Source organism: Amblyomma americanum, chromosome 1, assembly GCF_052857255.1.
Source record: "Amblyomma americanum isolate KBUSLIRL-KWMA chromosome 1, ASM5285725v1, whole genome shotgun sequence".
Lineage (NCBI taxonomy): Eukaryota > Metazoa > Arthropoda > Arachnida > Ixodida > Ixodidae > Amblyomma > Amblyomma americanum.
The window spans coordinates 8970021-8986550 of NC_135497.1; the positions used below are offsets into that span (position 1 = coordinate 8970021).

At 48.1% G+C, this 16530-nt stretch overlaps 1 protein-coding gene across 2 annotated transcripts in view; it reads left to right on the forward strand.

The window, feature by feature from the left end:
- The window catches only part of Abp1 (Actin binding protein 1), a gene marked incomplete in the record, with an annotated part of 54858 nt that extends 39089 nt beyond the window's left edge, over positions 1-15769 (forward strand). For both annotated transcript variants that reach the window (XM_077642601.1, XM_077642597.1), the window contains 3 exon segments: positions 10601-10757; positions 12991-13122; positions 14661-15769. In XM_077642601.1, the coding sequence (XP_077498727.1) occupies positions 10601-10757; positions 12991-13122; positions 14661-14800 (429 nt within the window).
- Between the last annotated feature and the right edge of the window lie 761 nt (positions 15770-16530).

A 16530-nucleotide genomic window follows, 5' to 3' on the forward strand; every position in this document is an offset into this window, starting at 1 on the left:
GAAGACTGGGAGGTGATGGGCAAACTGTGACAACGCGGGTTCACAAGGTCCCGCTTTCTCTCTGTCACTCTCTATAAAGGGGCATGAATCCTTCAGGATGTGTTTCCTGCCCCAATATCCCCTCAATACTGCCCTCCAGCACCGCAGCGGTGGCCTAGTGGTTTGAGCATCTGCCTCGCATGCGGGAGGTGCGGGGTTCCATCCCCAGTGCTACTGGGTACCCACCAGTGATACAGTGGGAACAAGCTTTCCCCTGGTCTGGCGCTCGGCTTATTCAGGGTGAAATGCTTGGGAAACGGGTCTTTGGCCCCGCCTTGTGCAATGAAAACTACCTTGTGCCGTGGTGCTATTTGGCCACAGATGCCCTTGCGCCATAAAAATTTATCATCATCAATACTGTCCTCCTCTTGTATAAGTGAACTATTGTGAATGAATTGGTTTCGAAGTGAAAAGTCAAGATTGCATCATTTCTTTTGAGAATCTCTTGGCCCGTTTTCTTTGTCCTCTCCCTGTCTTCTACTGCTTACTCTGAGGTGCACTCTCTATTTTCAAAACCAGTGATTTTGCCTGTACCGTGTGGTACGAATTATTGGAATGCCATGTGAATTAGGATGGGTGGTTGGGAGTGGACTCGAGTGATCTGCATAAAGCAAACTGCCTGTTGTGCCAGAAGGTGGTTTATGTGACACCATTGCGTGAATCGGCACTGAAAAGTCACCTGAAAAGCTCAGAGCAAATATCCGGGTCAGCAGCATGCAAAGCAGCTGTGTTGTTGTCAAGCGTGCTGGCAAAGAATCGTCCGGAATGCCTGCAGGTCGCAGCAGAAAGTCGGTTGGGAAGTTGGAAAAGAAAGGCGCTGGAGCTGCAGGTCGAGAAGTAGTCAAAAAAAAAAAGAATGCTAACATTTTTGTGGGAGCGAAAAGGAAGCAGAGATGACAGCCGTGGAGAGGGAACAACTCTGAGCTAACCAAGAGAGAGGTTTCCTAATCTCTCTGATCCAAAGAAGATTTCTTTCCCTCCTTGATTATTGCTCTCTTGTAGCCTTGAAATCCTGGAATTGTTGAATTTTGGGCCAAAAATTTTGTACGAGCGTTGTTGGGGACATAACCAGAGGTGCTATCCAGCGGCGAGCATGAAGACAGAAGATTGGGCTTGAGAAATGGTGTCTCATACTTGGTCTAGCTGAAGAGGATTTGTGTGAAGGCATTTTGTCAGCCATCTACAGCATACAAAAGAAACACGTCTTTATTTCCACTTGAAGAGGGTAGCGACTGTCCATTTACTACCCCGCGCAAGGATTTGACAACTTTACTATGAGCAAATCGGGGGTGCCATTTGGAGAGTAAAGATGCAGGCATTGCTGTGAAAACCCACAGCTCCACTCTTGGTGAGCGCGTCCATGTCCTGGATGAGATGGCGGTGCCTCTTGTCTGGCTTTCTTCTTTCCTGTGTCTACACTAGCAGTGCAGCGATGATAAGCAGCATTTTCTGTCCCGCTACTGAGGCACCCAGCGACGGCAGCTGTTACCATAGTTGTATTTTCCCTAGCGCATCAGCCCTCAGTACTTCTCGGCAATGGGCTTTTGGGTCTGAACAAACAAATGCAAAACAGGTGTGACCATTTGTGTGCACCTGGTGAGGCCAGTTTTTACGCTGTTGTGGTGATGCTTTCTCATCGTGCAGCAGAGGTTGATTGAAAGAGCCATTAAGGAGCCTTAGCCAGTGTGCATGAGAGGCACTGCTGCCACAGTATGACTGGCATCACTACTAGTTTAAAAAAAAAAAAGGCAGTCCTCTGTGGTCTTGCATGGAGGACACCGCTTTTGTTGTATAAAAGTTTGCATCTGCTAGCGTAGGTTCAAAGGCTGTAAATGTTTCCTGCATTGCATTGTGTGCATTCAGTTTCATACGTTGTATACATTCAGAAAGAGCCACTAGTTTTCTCTGGAAGCAGTGAGCAGATTCGATTCCATCGACTACATTGTGATTCCACAAGAAAAGCGAACAAGAGTTGCGCATTGTCATGAGAAAACAAATATGCGTGATGAGAAATGTGGCATCAGCTGCATTGATTCAGCTATGGTTCACTGCACTGCCTGCACTGGTTCATGGTGCGCTGCACCAAAGCCTTGAATTCACAGCGCCTCCTGCACCGCCATCCGCGATTGATTCGGGTGCAGCCGCGGTGCCTCTGTGGTGCAAGGAACCACGGCACCAGCCACCAAAAAGGTACAGAAAAGTTTTGCATGTGCAGACGGCTTTCAGCAGACGACACTAACATGCTCATAAATATTTACGGTGAATTGAGGGAGGTCTTCCCTGTCGTCGACGGGTCCGGCGTCATTTTGCGATAAAAATGGTGCTGAAATCTACGCAACAGCAGTTAACTTCGTGTTTTCTGTTGCAGCTTCCATGTTGTGACAGGCCACTCATGTGCGTGCAAGTTCACACAAAACTTTTTTTTTTTTTTTCAGACGGTGCAACGATGTATGTGCAATTGGCAATATATGGACAGGGCGTATCTAAGTGTGTTTTGCCACAACCGCGGCACTGGTACCTTTGCCTGCTGCTCTAAGCATGCACCTAGATGCTGCAGGTTCACAGCATGTCTGGCCATTCCAGTGCGATACAGGGACACCGGAGTTAGCGCTAAGCAGTAAGGATGCCCTGCGAGGAGGACCGCTTATTTTAATCAGTACTTATAAAGAGCTAAATGGAGTGAGGCGGGTTCTCGGCGGGGATTTGTGGGTGGCCTCCCCGAGGCATCAGAAAATATGCAGGCGCCTTGAATCGCGCCGAAAGTTTTTCAAATGTCTCTCCAGAGTCTGAAGAGCATCATGAATTCGAAATTGAAGTATCTTGCAACAACACTTTCATGGTACTTAGGAATTCGACTGCAGCCTATCCGAACCAAGTGAGTTGCGGCAAAAGATAGCACGACGTCGGTTTCCTCATCTTCACTGTTGAAGAAAACTCCATAACATGGAACTATGTGATGTCGTCATCTTTGCCCATTGTTGACTCGGGTCTCAGGTCGTTAGGCACGAAAACGACTGTGCACAAATGATACATGCGAGAACTGAACACCTCCGCAACGAGCAGACAAGGCATGTGCTCGATTGAAAAGTGCCGCACCTAAGGTGTGGCACTGCTGATGCGCTGCACATGCACCACGGAACTGGTTCTGCACCGCGCTAGCACCAGCGCAACTTTTTCAGGATTGGTGCCGTGAACCAGCTCTGAATCGAATGCTGCTATTAGAGTCTTTGTCAAATGTTTCAAGCTTCACCAAATGCAGTAGGTTATGGATGTGCACTGTTTTACATTGCATGATGGCTAAAATGTCTGTGTAAAAAAAAAGTCTCGGCGTATATGTGTTACCTTAGAGATCTAGCTCCGTATATTGTCTTCAATGAAAAGTATTCTCTGTGCATGATGTCTGAACTTCATGTCCCATTAGAGCTGTACAGTTTGTTGTGCACATTTTCTTTAAGAAGGGAAGGCAAAGCTTATCGCCTGATTCATTCTGCCACCTTCATAGCATGACATTCCAGGGGTTTGTATATGCTAGCACCTCAAGGCAGCCTTTTCTACGCATTTTGTTACACTGGTGAAATAGGGTTGGTCTTCCAACCCACTTCCACTCTGTGGAGGCGTATTATCGCTTGTTAACTGCGCAGCGGTCCATGCTCAAGGGAACAACAACATGTGTATGCTCATGTGATATTTATTGCTCTTGCATATAATACACAGTGGGCCAGCTAGCTACAAAACATCGGGGTAATCCCGGGAACAAGGCTACATAAGAAGGGCTTCCAACTTACCAGCTGGGATGTGGGGGCGACTTTGGCGGTGAACATATGCACGTGCCAGAAATGGCGGCAATGCGTGCCACATTCTTCGAGCAAAGCTATCCACGGGCGCATGCCAGGGGAGGTGGAGAGAGCGGGCTCGCATTGCAACCTGGAACCAGAAGACTGGAGGGCACGTGCGGCCACTGCCGTTTGTGTGAATCTGCTTTGATGTCTAGGTGGCATTCCTGGCTCGCTGCATAGAGACGAAGGGTGAAACAGATTTTCCAAAAGTTCTATGTGAACAGAAAATGGTGTTGGACTGCATCCATGCAGACAGGTGTTTCTTTAGTGCGAAAGCACTCTTCTGATGTGTAAACCTGGAGCAAGATCTTGTGATGTTTATGGGTTTGTGCCATCACTGCCAACGGTGCCGTCATCCCACAACATCGTTTACACTCCTAGTGCCTCCGCTTGGCTGCTGCTTCTGCCCACACCACATCGCCAGCACGCTCCACCATCCCCGCTCCCGATGCGCAAGAGCCATCGGTGTCAAAATCACTTGAGCAATCGTGCGGCAGTGATGGACACGCGCTGCTCGTGCCGTGTCTTATCATGCAGTTGCCTTTGAGGCGGTGTTGCCTCAAGTGCTTTCGCACATCCTACTTGGTTGGTTTTTTTTACTTTGGAAGAAGGAGTGGTGGTTCCGAACGTTCCATGTGTGCAGCTCTTTCACTTTGCTGCAGTTTTTTGCTTTTGTGCACGAACCGTGTCCTCGTCATCCTTCGGGATGGCGGGCGCACATCCCCTGTGTCCTCCCGTCGTCGCCGGCGAAAAGACTGTGGCTCTACCAGCTGGCAACTCCAGTGCCACGAACGTCGCTGATGGGGAGCTACCAGAATTATCTGATGAATCCACGGTGACAGAGATGGAATCTGACAACAGCAGCTTCGTGCTTGTTGAGTCGCGCCGCCTGAAAAGGAGGTTGCGCCAAACATCAACAGCGGGTGAGTTGCCTACAAGGACTGTTGACAAGCCAGGAGTTTTCTCAGTGGCCTTTGTTCCTACAACGCAGGCGGCCAAACTGAACACCATTAACAGACAGCAGCTAACCCAGTTTTTCGACCGGGTGTTTCCGGGACAAGTCTGTGAAGTCAGAATTAATGCATGGAAGAATGTCCTGACAATAGATGTTAAATCTCAGGCCTCACTAGATAAGCTGAAAGAAACTGGTGTCCTTGGTGGCATGGCGGTCCGCTCCTACGTTGCTCACGGGAAGCAGACTACCACTGGAGTTATCACTGATGTTGACCCGGAGATAGATGACAACGACCTCCGGACGCTAATTAATTCTACGGCCCGGATAGTTGACATTCATCGTTTCGGCCGCTCCAAGTGTGCCAAGTTAGTTTTTGAAACTCTCTGCTGTCCCACGTCAAGGTGGGCTATGTGAGGCATCCTGTCCGCCTTTATGTTCCAAGGCCTGTTTAGTGCCACAAGTGCAACAAGATAGGACATGCGAGTGCTGTTTGCAAAAATGAGGTATCCTGCCGTTGATGCGGCGGGATGCACCAGCATGACACCTGCACGGCGGAGACTATAAAGTGCGCCAACTGCCAAGGACATCGCCACGGCAAGATCAAGACTGGTTGCCACTCCAGCTGACACTGCTGGCAAGCCTGAAGGTCAGGATGTGAGCATTATGTTAAAAAGGCTTGTGTGTTCAATGCGCATGCTGCTTTCAGGCATTAACATGCCAACAGCAAGGATTGTTGTGCAGTTTTTGGATGCACTTGAGCCGCTCTTGGCGGCATTACAGTAATTCATTATGGCACTACCAAAACCACCTCCTCTGTGACAATGCACGTGCGCCACAGTGTAGTGGTGCAATGGAATGCCTGAGGCCTACGCGGTCGTCTGAGTGACTTCCGGCAATGCGTCCACAAGTACCGCTTCCCTGTGCTTGTTATATGTGAGCCCAACATGCAGTCTCTTTCCACCTTTCTGGGTACGTGCTGCTGTGGTCTCACGAAGAAGTCGAAACAAGCAAAGTGTTAGTTTGCATACGCCAAGACATTGCGCATGTCCACCAAGTCCTACAGCCACACAACACAAACCATTACATCTGCTTGACAGTCACGCTAAAAAGATGGGTCTTCTCTATAATTGGTGCCTTCATTCCACCTAGAGATGTCATTGATACTTCGTACCTATGTTCAGCTATCCAGAGTTGCACAGCTCCTCATATAATAGTGGGCGAGTTTACTCCTCATCACCCTGAGTGGGGAGGTGCTGTTATGAATAGCCGAGGCAGGAACCTGTTTGACTTTATACACTCCCAGAATTTCGTCAATATCAACGATGGTTCACCTATGTTGCGTGGCACGTCGTACAGCAGCTGCTTGGATCTGGTGCTTGCTTCAGCAAGTCTCCAGTCTTACGTCAGCTGGCGCAGTGACGTGGAAACGCATGGGAGTGACCACATTCCAACGTATGTATGCGTCAGGTGGTACGTGCTACGCACCTGCTACTTCGTCTCGCGTCCGATGTACAGACTGGCCTGCCTTTAGGATGTCCGTGGAGACTTCCTGTGTGGACCTCACATCAAATAGAAGACCTGATTACGTCCTCTCTCGGTGAGACCACGCAATATATATGTGCGTCTAAGCCAGGATGTACTATTGGCGTGGAATACGAAAGACTACACGCAGTCCGTCGGTGCGCCGAAACGAAATACAGAAGAACTAAATCCACGTATGATCTCGCCCTTTGTCGACGAGCTCAACGACAGATAAAGCGCCACCTCGCGAGATTAGAGAGACAGCGTTGGAGGCAGTTCTGTTCATCGCTCGACCCTCGCAAACCACTGCCATGTATTTGGCATGTAGCCAGGACCTTGCGTTCACCCCCACAAGAACGGTATCCTTTCCATGCCCTGTCCATTTACCAACACGATAATAATGTAAAGATAGCAGAAGAATTCTGCAAAATGGTTGTGGGCACAACTCCGGTAGCATCAAACAGTTTGGAGGCTTTTGTGCCACCTTCAACAGACGACCACTATGTCATGCTTGTCACGATGCCTGAACTAGAAGCTGCTCTTTTCTCGTGTAGGCATGCATCTACACCTGGTCCTGACAGGATTTCGTACGTGCCTCTCTCTCACCTTGGCATGGAAGGCCGAACTGTGCTGCTCAGTTACTGCAATTTTACGTGGGCTTCCGGAATTGTTCCACAACACTGGAAGATCAGCCCCCTGGTTGCTCTTTTGAAGCCTGGAAAGCCTCCTTATGAGCTTACCTCATACCGGCCAGTTGGACTGGCAAGCTGTGTCAGTAAGGTTAAGGAGCGAGTAGTGCTGGCGCGGCTCGAATGGTTTTTAGAGCAGAATGCTCTCTATCCGGTCATGATGACCGGGTTCCGGTGGGGACGTTCTTCAATTGACAGCGTAATCGACCTCATATCGACAGTGGAACATGAAAAACGTAGGCGCCAACCCGTTGCTGCTGTCTTCTTAGACATCAAAGCGGCCTACGATAACGTACTTCATGACACCATCCTCGATGCCCTTGACGACATGGGCGTTGGCGGCCGGATGTACTCATGGATTGTGAGCTACCTCAACGACCGGTCCGTTTACATGTCTACGCCTGATAAAGAGACTACCCATCATGAGGTTTGCCATGGAGTTCCTAAGGGAGGAGCTCTCAGCCCAACCCTATTTAATGTGGCGTTGATTGGACTGGTGAGTGAACTTCTCACTCACATTCACATCAGTGCCTATGCTAATGATATCTGCATCTGGGCTTCAGGTTCGACACGTCCGCAAATGCGCGAGATTACAACGTGCCATGTCATCTACTTCAAGGTTACGGCATCAGGGTCTACACTTAGCAGCTGAAAAATGTGCTGTGGTCGCATTCACGTGCAAGTCTGTCTGCCACTACCTGGTAACGCTGCAAGGGGTTGCAATACCATACGTCTCCCACCACAGATTTTTGGGCATTATCATTGACTGTGATCTGTCATGGTCGAGGCATATAAATATGCTAAAGACAAGACTCGCTCTTTTTTGCCATGTCCTTCGCTTCGTAGCAGGCATTAAATGGGGCCCAATGGAGCGCTCCTTGGTAAGACTTTACTATACTTTCTTTATAGGCTACATTCGTTACAGCCTTCCTGTACTCTCTACCATGAGCATTTCCTGCTTGCGGACATTAGGGAGTGTCCAAGCACAGGCGCTCAAGATATGCGTCGGATTACCACGTTGTGCCTCAAAGGCACGATCGAGGAATCTCGTGCGTGCCCAATATCGATCTACCTGTCACACGAACCACTTCGTGTATATTTACGCGTGCTTACACGGCACCGCTGTCACCCACTGACGAAGATTTTTGATGAGCAACCGGACAGCAGTTTTGCACGTGCACTGTGCTGCCATCAATCCGAATTGCCATCAGACAATGCCCTGCCGCATCATCCCTTGCAGCCACCATGGGTGATTGCTCAGCCTTCAGTATGCCTGCATGTCCCTGGCATACAAAATCAATCTGTGATGCCGGTTAGTGGACTGAAGCAACTTGCTCTTGCCTACATCTGGTCAGAATAAAAAAACTGTGTGTACGTATACACTGATGGATCTGCTTCACCAAAGGCATCAACAGCTGCTTTGGTAATCCCCACTCAACAGACAACCCGGAGATTCATTTTACGACACAGTTCTACTTCAACTGCAGCAGAGCTTGCGGGCCTTCGGGAAGCGATTCGCCACATCTGCGGAGAACCGCCTCAGGAGTGGTGCATTTTCACTGACTAAACCTGCGCTACTTTTGGGGTGCTTCCTATGCCACGCTGCCTACCAAGCTCTGGCTCTTGATGTAGTTGGACTCCTGTCATCTGCTCAGGAAAAAGGCCACCGCATAGTGTTCCAATGGATCCCTGGACACTGGAGACTCTATGGAAATGAGACCGCCGATGCTGAAGCAAGGAGTGCCTTCAGCAGTGGCCTGTGCACTCAGCAGCGGCCTGCGTTCCCAAGACCGGACATCACTTGTCTCCTTTTGGGATCAATGAGGAGTGTGACGGCTAGATTCTGGGCCCTGCCAGACACTCGACATATCCGCCTTAAATGGCTAGATCCGGCGATGACCTTTCTGTTCCTCGCGGAATACCACGCCCTATTGCATGCATAATCCATAGGTTACGCTTAAGCTTCGCCTTCGCGCACAAGTACTTGCACTTAATTGAACAAGCGGACTCCCGTGACTGTCCCACATGTGGCATGCTTTAGTGGCGTGCCCAGCATATGCACGAGTAAGACTCATGCTACATCTGCTTTGAAGTCTTGTGACACCAGGCCCCTCGGAGGATTTGATCCTCAGCGCTTGCTCAGATAATTCGAAAACTGTACAGGCAACGCGAGCGCCACGGACCTTGCCTCGCGTTTGTGATGTTAGGAAGTGTGCCTTGTTTTTTTTCTGCCTCCTCCCATCATCTTCAGCCCCTATCGTAACCCTCTTTTCACTCCTCTTCCCGTCCCCCAGTGCAGAGTAGCAGGCCAGATATTTATTTTTCCGGCCAACCTCTCTTCCTTTCCGGTCAATAAACCCTCTCTCTCTTGGTTTGGTTTAGTTTGATTGATAGGGTTTGACTCTCAAAGCGACTCGGGCTATAAGGGACGGCGTACTCTAGGGCCCCAGAAAATTTTGACTACCTGGGGTTCTTTTAACGTGCATTGACATCGCACAGTACACGGATCTCAAGCATTTCGCCTCCGTTAAAATGCGGCTACCACGACCGGGATCGAACCCCCGTCTTTTGGGTCAAGAGTTGAGCGCCATAACCACTGAGCCACCACAGCGGCTTAGCCTCACTGTTTAACTGCGTTAAGTCCCTACCATTTACGACATCAAAAACACCATCATAAGCCAACATTAGAAAGCCAACAGTAAAGTAACAAGACAAGCCAGCGTTCATGCAGTTCTGCTTTCACACATTTATAGAAATTAGGCAAAAATTCTGTGTCATTTTTGAAATCAAGATGGAAGTGTCAGTATCTGAGTGACTCCAAGTTTGCCACTTTTCATGGGCAAAAAAAAGTTGAGCTCCAGGGGTCTTGCTAGTAGCACTAACAGGAACATGTTCATTCAATATGGTCACTGGTAGTAGGCTATAACTTAACAGTAATGCTGCTTGACAATGGCAAGGCTGCTCACTAGTGACATTATGTAATATAGCCCCCCCCCCCCCCCCCCCCCCTTTTTTTTTGTGTAAAGCCTGGTTTTTTCAGATTTCGGGATCCCAAACAGGTTCCTTGAAAAGTCAGGTTACATCTGATTTCAACCCGAAAATGTGCCTTCTAGAGTGTGTCAATTTACACAGCACAAGGCTGAAGTCATTTCGTGAAAATTGGCAGATATGTAGTGCTTAATCCAGAGGGTCATTTTCAGATAATTCATTATTTTAAACCTGTTTTAATGCTGATTATCCATGGCAGGGCTAAATTTGAGGATAAGATAGAAAAGTGCGTTTTAGAAGCAAGAGGCCAAAACTGGTACTGACCAAGTGGCTTAGTGGCACCATATTGGAAACAGCTGCTATGTAAAATGAGCGCTTGCAGTGACTTGTTTTTTGCTCCAATATATGGCCTGAAAAAACCCAAACTATGGAACTTTTGCCAAATAACCCAATTTGTACCCCCCGAATTTTCAATAAAAAAAGAGCCTGAAAACAATGGGCCTTATGTATATATATTTTTTTTAACACTGTCAGAAAGCCGAGTTGCCAAGCGTGGCGTCTAACCTTTGCAGGCGGAGGCACCTGCAGTGCAAAACAACCACGGAGCAGCCCTTGCATCATCCCCGACTAAGCTGACTTACACGCGTAACCAGCTCCAGGACGCACAGACCACTTGCCTTGGGGCAGCACCTCCTGAGCCAGCACACAACCAGAGCTGGGAGGATGAGGGTATGCAGGCACTTTTGGCAACCACCCCTGGTCGACACTGTATAGTGTCAGCTCTGGCGATTGACTCTTTGATCACCTCCATTGAAACGCGGCTGCTACTGCTGTAGCTGGGACTTGATTTCATGTCCTTGGGCTCGGCAGGTCCATATACATGAGATGGTACAAAATTTTAAATAGCAGCAAAGAAATTCAACAGGATGAAAGCTAATCTTGGTGGCATGCAAAGATGAGACTAACAGATATCTTTAGAAATCAAGTGCCTTTGTGTGAGGAAAGAGGCAGTCCTGTCTTTGCTTTTTACGCGACATCGTATGCAGCTCATTTCGTCGAAAAGCCGTCAGCGTAGTAGCAGTCAGCATCAAGTGTCGGAAATAAGGGGGGCTGCGTAAAAAGAAATTGTATCATGGTAATTTGTGGTTCTAGTGATTCATGATTTATTGATGTGTGATAGGCAATGACGAGTTAATGAAATCATTGTAATTAATTGATTAATTAAAAATTGGAAAAGGGGTTTTCAAAGGTGTCAAAATGCTCAGAATGAAAAAGGCAATGCTTGATGATGGTAATTAATAAAATTTAGAGTGCATAATTGATCAGTTAATTGAAACAATTAAAAAAATGAAAAATGCATTGGAAGGTTTTTCTAACGGCCGCGCCACGTGTTTGTTTTGACGGGAGCACTGGCGGCAGTGGCTTGCAGGCACTACTGCGCCCGCGCTCGTACAGTAAAACCTCGTTAATTCAGGCTACTGCCGGAGTCCCACCAAACGCAGATACAGGTCTATGGCGTCAGAAGCTTGTTTATTCGGACACCACGGGGCTGAAATCGGTTAATTCGGACGGGCCCCCGAAGGGGTTCCGTGGCACGATATAGGCGATCATCCAGATATTTGTCCACAGGCCTGAACTGCATATCGCATTTGTCTCCCGTGCCCCTCTGATGTGCGCCCAAAGGTAGGCGTGTTGACCTTTGGCAGGATAGGCCAAAAGAGAGTCCGGCCGCGGCGACGGTGGCTATCTGCTGCACATATCAGCAAGCCAGCCAAGCCAGCCGCACACCTTTTGGTATGATGATGGCCTTGTTGCTGATCTTTTCTGTTTGTTTTTCGAAGGTGTCTTGCTGCTCCGGTGCAAACGCGCTCTTCCCTCGATCCCGTCCGCGTCATGTTTCCATGGTTCCAGCACGCTGAAACTTGGTGGCACTTGGTGTTCGCAGTTTGTGTGATGAAGCCTCCTCACATGCAAAGAAACTCCAGTGCAACCGTTTCGGACACTGAAATTTATTGCGTTACCACTGAGGAGCAGTTCTGCTTTTGCCGCTCTTGATTGCGTGCGCTAATTATAACATTTGATAGAACTGCGAGAAGCTGCTACTGTCAAGCAGTTTTCAACTTAGAAGGAGGTAACAATCGCTCAGGTTCCCATTAAATAAATTTCACTTCCATGCGAACGGTATATTGCAGTTTTGAGGGACATTAGATAATTCGGATTCGGGTGTTTTTTCCAGTCCCTTGAAGTCCGAATTAATGGGGTTTCACGGTATGCTTATAGCGCTGGCGAGACAGTGTAAAAGGGCATAGCACATAACTTGATGTGCGTTGCGTGCGTGACGACTGAAAGTGTTGGTCATACTGCTAGCAGAGCCTAGACAAGACCAAAAAAAAGTACGCACCTCATGGGGTGTTCTTCTGGGGAGATTTGATGCTGTCGATAGTACTGGGGTGAAGGTTTGCCTCCAGAGAGCCCATCTGCACCGGAAAGCCAGTATCTGTCTAAATTTTTTTTTATATGCCGTCTCCGCATTGATGCCAGAGCCAGGAGTGGCAGATAGCCAATGAAAGCCTGACAATGCGTTCGTGATTCTAGGCACAGCTTGGCCAGTTGAGTGCGTGAATGCAGGGGATTGTTTGTCTTGTGACTGTAGTTTTCTACATTCTTGTCTTGGGGTTAAATGTCCGAACATGAGTGAGGGGGGCATTGAATAAAAACTGATTACTGAAAGCTAGAAAACAAACACATACGTACAAGAGTGAATGACAACAAAAAAACAAGCTCAAAGGGTCCATCCACTAGCAACACCGACCGATTGTGACGGGGAGGTGGTTCCTTGGCACATGTTGAAGGCTGTTGGGGTTCCTTGAGGCAAAAAAAGTTTGAGAACCTCTGCTCTGTACCGTACCTTTCTTGGTGGTTCTTTGTGACTCACTCTGTGTGTGCTTTCTTTTTGTGGCAGATGGCATTGCTGAGGTCAGTCGTCCAGCCAGTGAGGCTGTGGAAGGCCCTGGCTTGAATCAAGCTCAGCCAGCCAGTGTAGAAACCAGCGAGCCAGAAATCCGGGCTCGGGCCCTCTATGACTACCAGGCGGGTGAGGAACTGTTGTGCGAGTCACAACTTCTGTTTTTTAGTTGTATTTAAATAGGAAGAAATTTGCATTCGCTGTGGAATGCCTCCTGTGGGCACATGAAAAAGGGCAGTCAAAAAGGTAAAAAGCGAATAAAAAGATGCTAGTAGTTGGATTTCACCAGAGTTTTCTCCTACTCTTCTTGTGTTTGAACAGGAGGCATTCCTCAATAAATGGTGTTAGTTCTGTGTGTCTCCTGTTCTCTTTGGCGAGCTCATTGCGTGCTTTAGCACTGTGCACACCAGCTAGCAATTCCTATACTTGCTGTGTCCCTATACAAAAACGGTGCTGCATTTTAAACAAGTGATGAACATAACTGCATGGGCCGAGTGAAAACAAGAATGAGGGCACATGATGCCGCTAGGAGGCGACTCCCGACACGGGTCCTTGCTTTGATGTAGAGCATGTCGAGGAATGCATTCACCTTCCCGAATGTGAGCCAAGTAGCCACCATGTGCATTGAAAGCAAAAGGGTGCTCCTGCTTCTGTTGGGATATTTTTGTCTTCTTTCTCCTTGTTCTGTAAGAAGGCGAGTTGAGCTAGTTGGTACATACTGACTGTGGATAACAAGGGACAGAGGAAGTAGACAGGACCGGCGCTGTTTTTCTCCTTTCTCTCTTTTCTGATCTCTTCTGCTGGCTTTAACCAGGTCCAGATAGCATTTTTGCTAGCCTAGCCCAGCATAGACCTGGCCACATTTCACTTCGAACACCGAGCCTATTGTGCAAGCTGGACAAGCACAATTTATTGTGTCACCACCTTATCAATCAAGTGTGCATCATCTACACTTCCCTCAGCATACCCTAGTTGCAGATATACCGTATTTGCACATATGCCGATTGTAAGTCGACCCCCCCCCCCCCCCCCCCATCACATTTCTGAAAAAAAAAAAAAAAAAAACTTGGGGGTCATTTACGCTTGCCCTTTAATAATAGAACGCGATAGCACTATCCTGCGGCCTCTGCCTATCGCCAGCCACTATCGGCTGCCGCGCGCGGGACCACCCGTGGGCACATTCCAAAACGAAAATGTTTTAGTCGCTGGACTGCTCGTCCACACTTGCGCCACCATCCTCACTAGCGCTGCCATCGTGATCGCAGCTGCGGTCTCACAGCTCATTGTTCTAACATCTAGTGGCTGGTGCCGGTTTGCTGCTTATCGACAGCCACCATCGGCCGCCTCGCGCGGTGTGGGGATGCCAGTTCTGCGCGTTGACATAGCAGCTGCTCAAGGCCAGCACCTAGAGCGATACAACGGAGCCACTCAGAAAAAATGCAACTACGCTGTAGCATGCCTGATATCTCGTTTGTCTCGCCTTTATTTATGGTGCGATGCTTTGGTTTCGATTTTAAGTCGACCCCTCCTCTTCAGATTTTCAAATTTTGAAAAATAGGTCGACTTACAATCGTGTAAATACGGTCAGTGTCTTGTGAATGTTCAGGCATGAAAGCAATACAGTGTAATGTCTGCGGTTGAATGTTCGTTTTTTTTTTTTTTATCAGCTGATGACACGGAGATCTCTTTCGACCCTGATGACATCATCACGCACATTGAACAAATTGACGAAGGCTGGTGGCAGGGCCTGGGCCCTGACGGCACCTACGGTCTTTTCCCAGCCAATTATGTGGAGCTTATTGAGTGAGTGCCTGAAGCTGCCAATGGAAGTTGTGCATTGGTGGTGCCTGGACCTTTATGCACTGGGCATATGCATTTATGTGTTCATGGTAACAGAAGCTGGTGGCCGTCAGCTTTCCTGTTGCTTTTGATGGCGAAAAGGTGAACTTAACCTTTCGTGCTGTTACTGTTTTTCCCTCTTAATGGCACACTGCAATGAAAAGAATCATGGAATGCGTGGGGTCAGGGGGACATGTTCACGCTTCTTGTGCCTCAAATGGGAGTCCAGTGTGTGCAGCATGCTCTGTTTGCGGACGCTCAAGTGTTCTTCCAGTGGTCTGCTTTCTTGCTTTGGCAGGCCAAGCATTCTCTCCAGTTGTAACAGCAAATTACACTCTGGCTTCTGCCTTTATGTTAGATCCAGAGTGCACTGTTTTATTTCTCTTGTGGAAAGGCACATAGTGGGGACGACATGCAGAAACCTGCAGTACTGCAGAGCTGTTGCTCTTTTGCTTTTTTCAAGGCATTTCCATTCATTAGGATGCATCGTGTGCTACTGTTGTTTATGGCCTACATTCTTACAACCACCACTTTTGGCTAATGCTTCAAAGTTTGCGCACACTTGCTAGCTATTGGAACTAGCTTTTCTGTTTTCCACATGTTTGTGTGTTCTAGAAGCCAATGTGCCACTTGCGTGTTTGTCATTTTATTTCAAGAAGAGTTAGGCTTACCAGGTCTATTGGCAAAAACCTTGTGTCAAATGCACAGGGCTTCCACTTTTATAGTGATGGCATGTGAAGCTTGAAGCCTATATAAAGCCTGCAAACAGGTTTTGGGAGTATATACATTACTATGTACTAATTGCTTGTTTACCAAAAAATGTTTTGCTTATGTCTGTTTTTCTCCTGTCCTCTACTTATGCAGTTTGCACACTGTACCATACGGGGTCAAGTTATTACCCGAGTTGTTTCCTGTAATAAAATGTCTTGCAAATGTGTTGGCGTCGTTTGGCCGAATCATTATGGGTAGGTGCAAAAATGTCACGATGGAGTGAAAGACTTCGTAAACATAAACAATGTGGCATTACTGCTGTGTCACAAGGCCTCGGGGAGTCCATTTGAATGCTCCCACCGTACTTGGCTAGGTGGCTCTCCCCACCTACCCTCTCACACTAGCAAAATTTTCTAATATATTCTACAAATCATAGGGAATAACTGGCCTCACTCAATGGCAATACATGCTGTATAAGTTTTCAGGCATCTCGATCCTGTCGTTATGTTTTAAGTTATCCATAACCAAAGCTGGTAGAAACAGCAGTGCACACAAGTGCATGATCGAAAATAATTGCAGACACTTCCTTTGCTGTGGTGTGATGTGTAAAAAATCTGAGAGATCGAAGATGTGATCATATCTGGAATCACCCTGCAGTGGCCGTAGATAACAAAGTGCATTCAGGAGAGGCGTGGACTTGATGGCGGAAAGCACCAGAGTATGTTTGAGAGCAGTGAGAAGCTGGGCAGCGAACCCCTCCTCACTTTCGTAGGTGTGCCCCAGTTGAGTGCTATGAGAGAATGCACTGAAGCTTTGTCACACTCACTATATCATCCTCATCAGCCTGACTATGCCCACTGCAGGGCAAAGGCCTCTCCCTTGTCTCTCCAGTTAACCCTGTCTTTTGCCAGCAGTGCCCACCGTATGCCTGCAAGCTTCTTCTCATGCGCCCACCTAACTTTCTGCCACCCCCTGCTACGCTTGCCT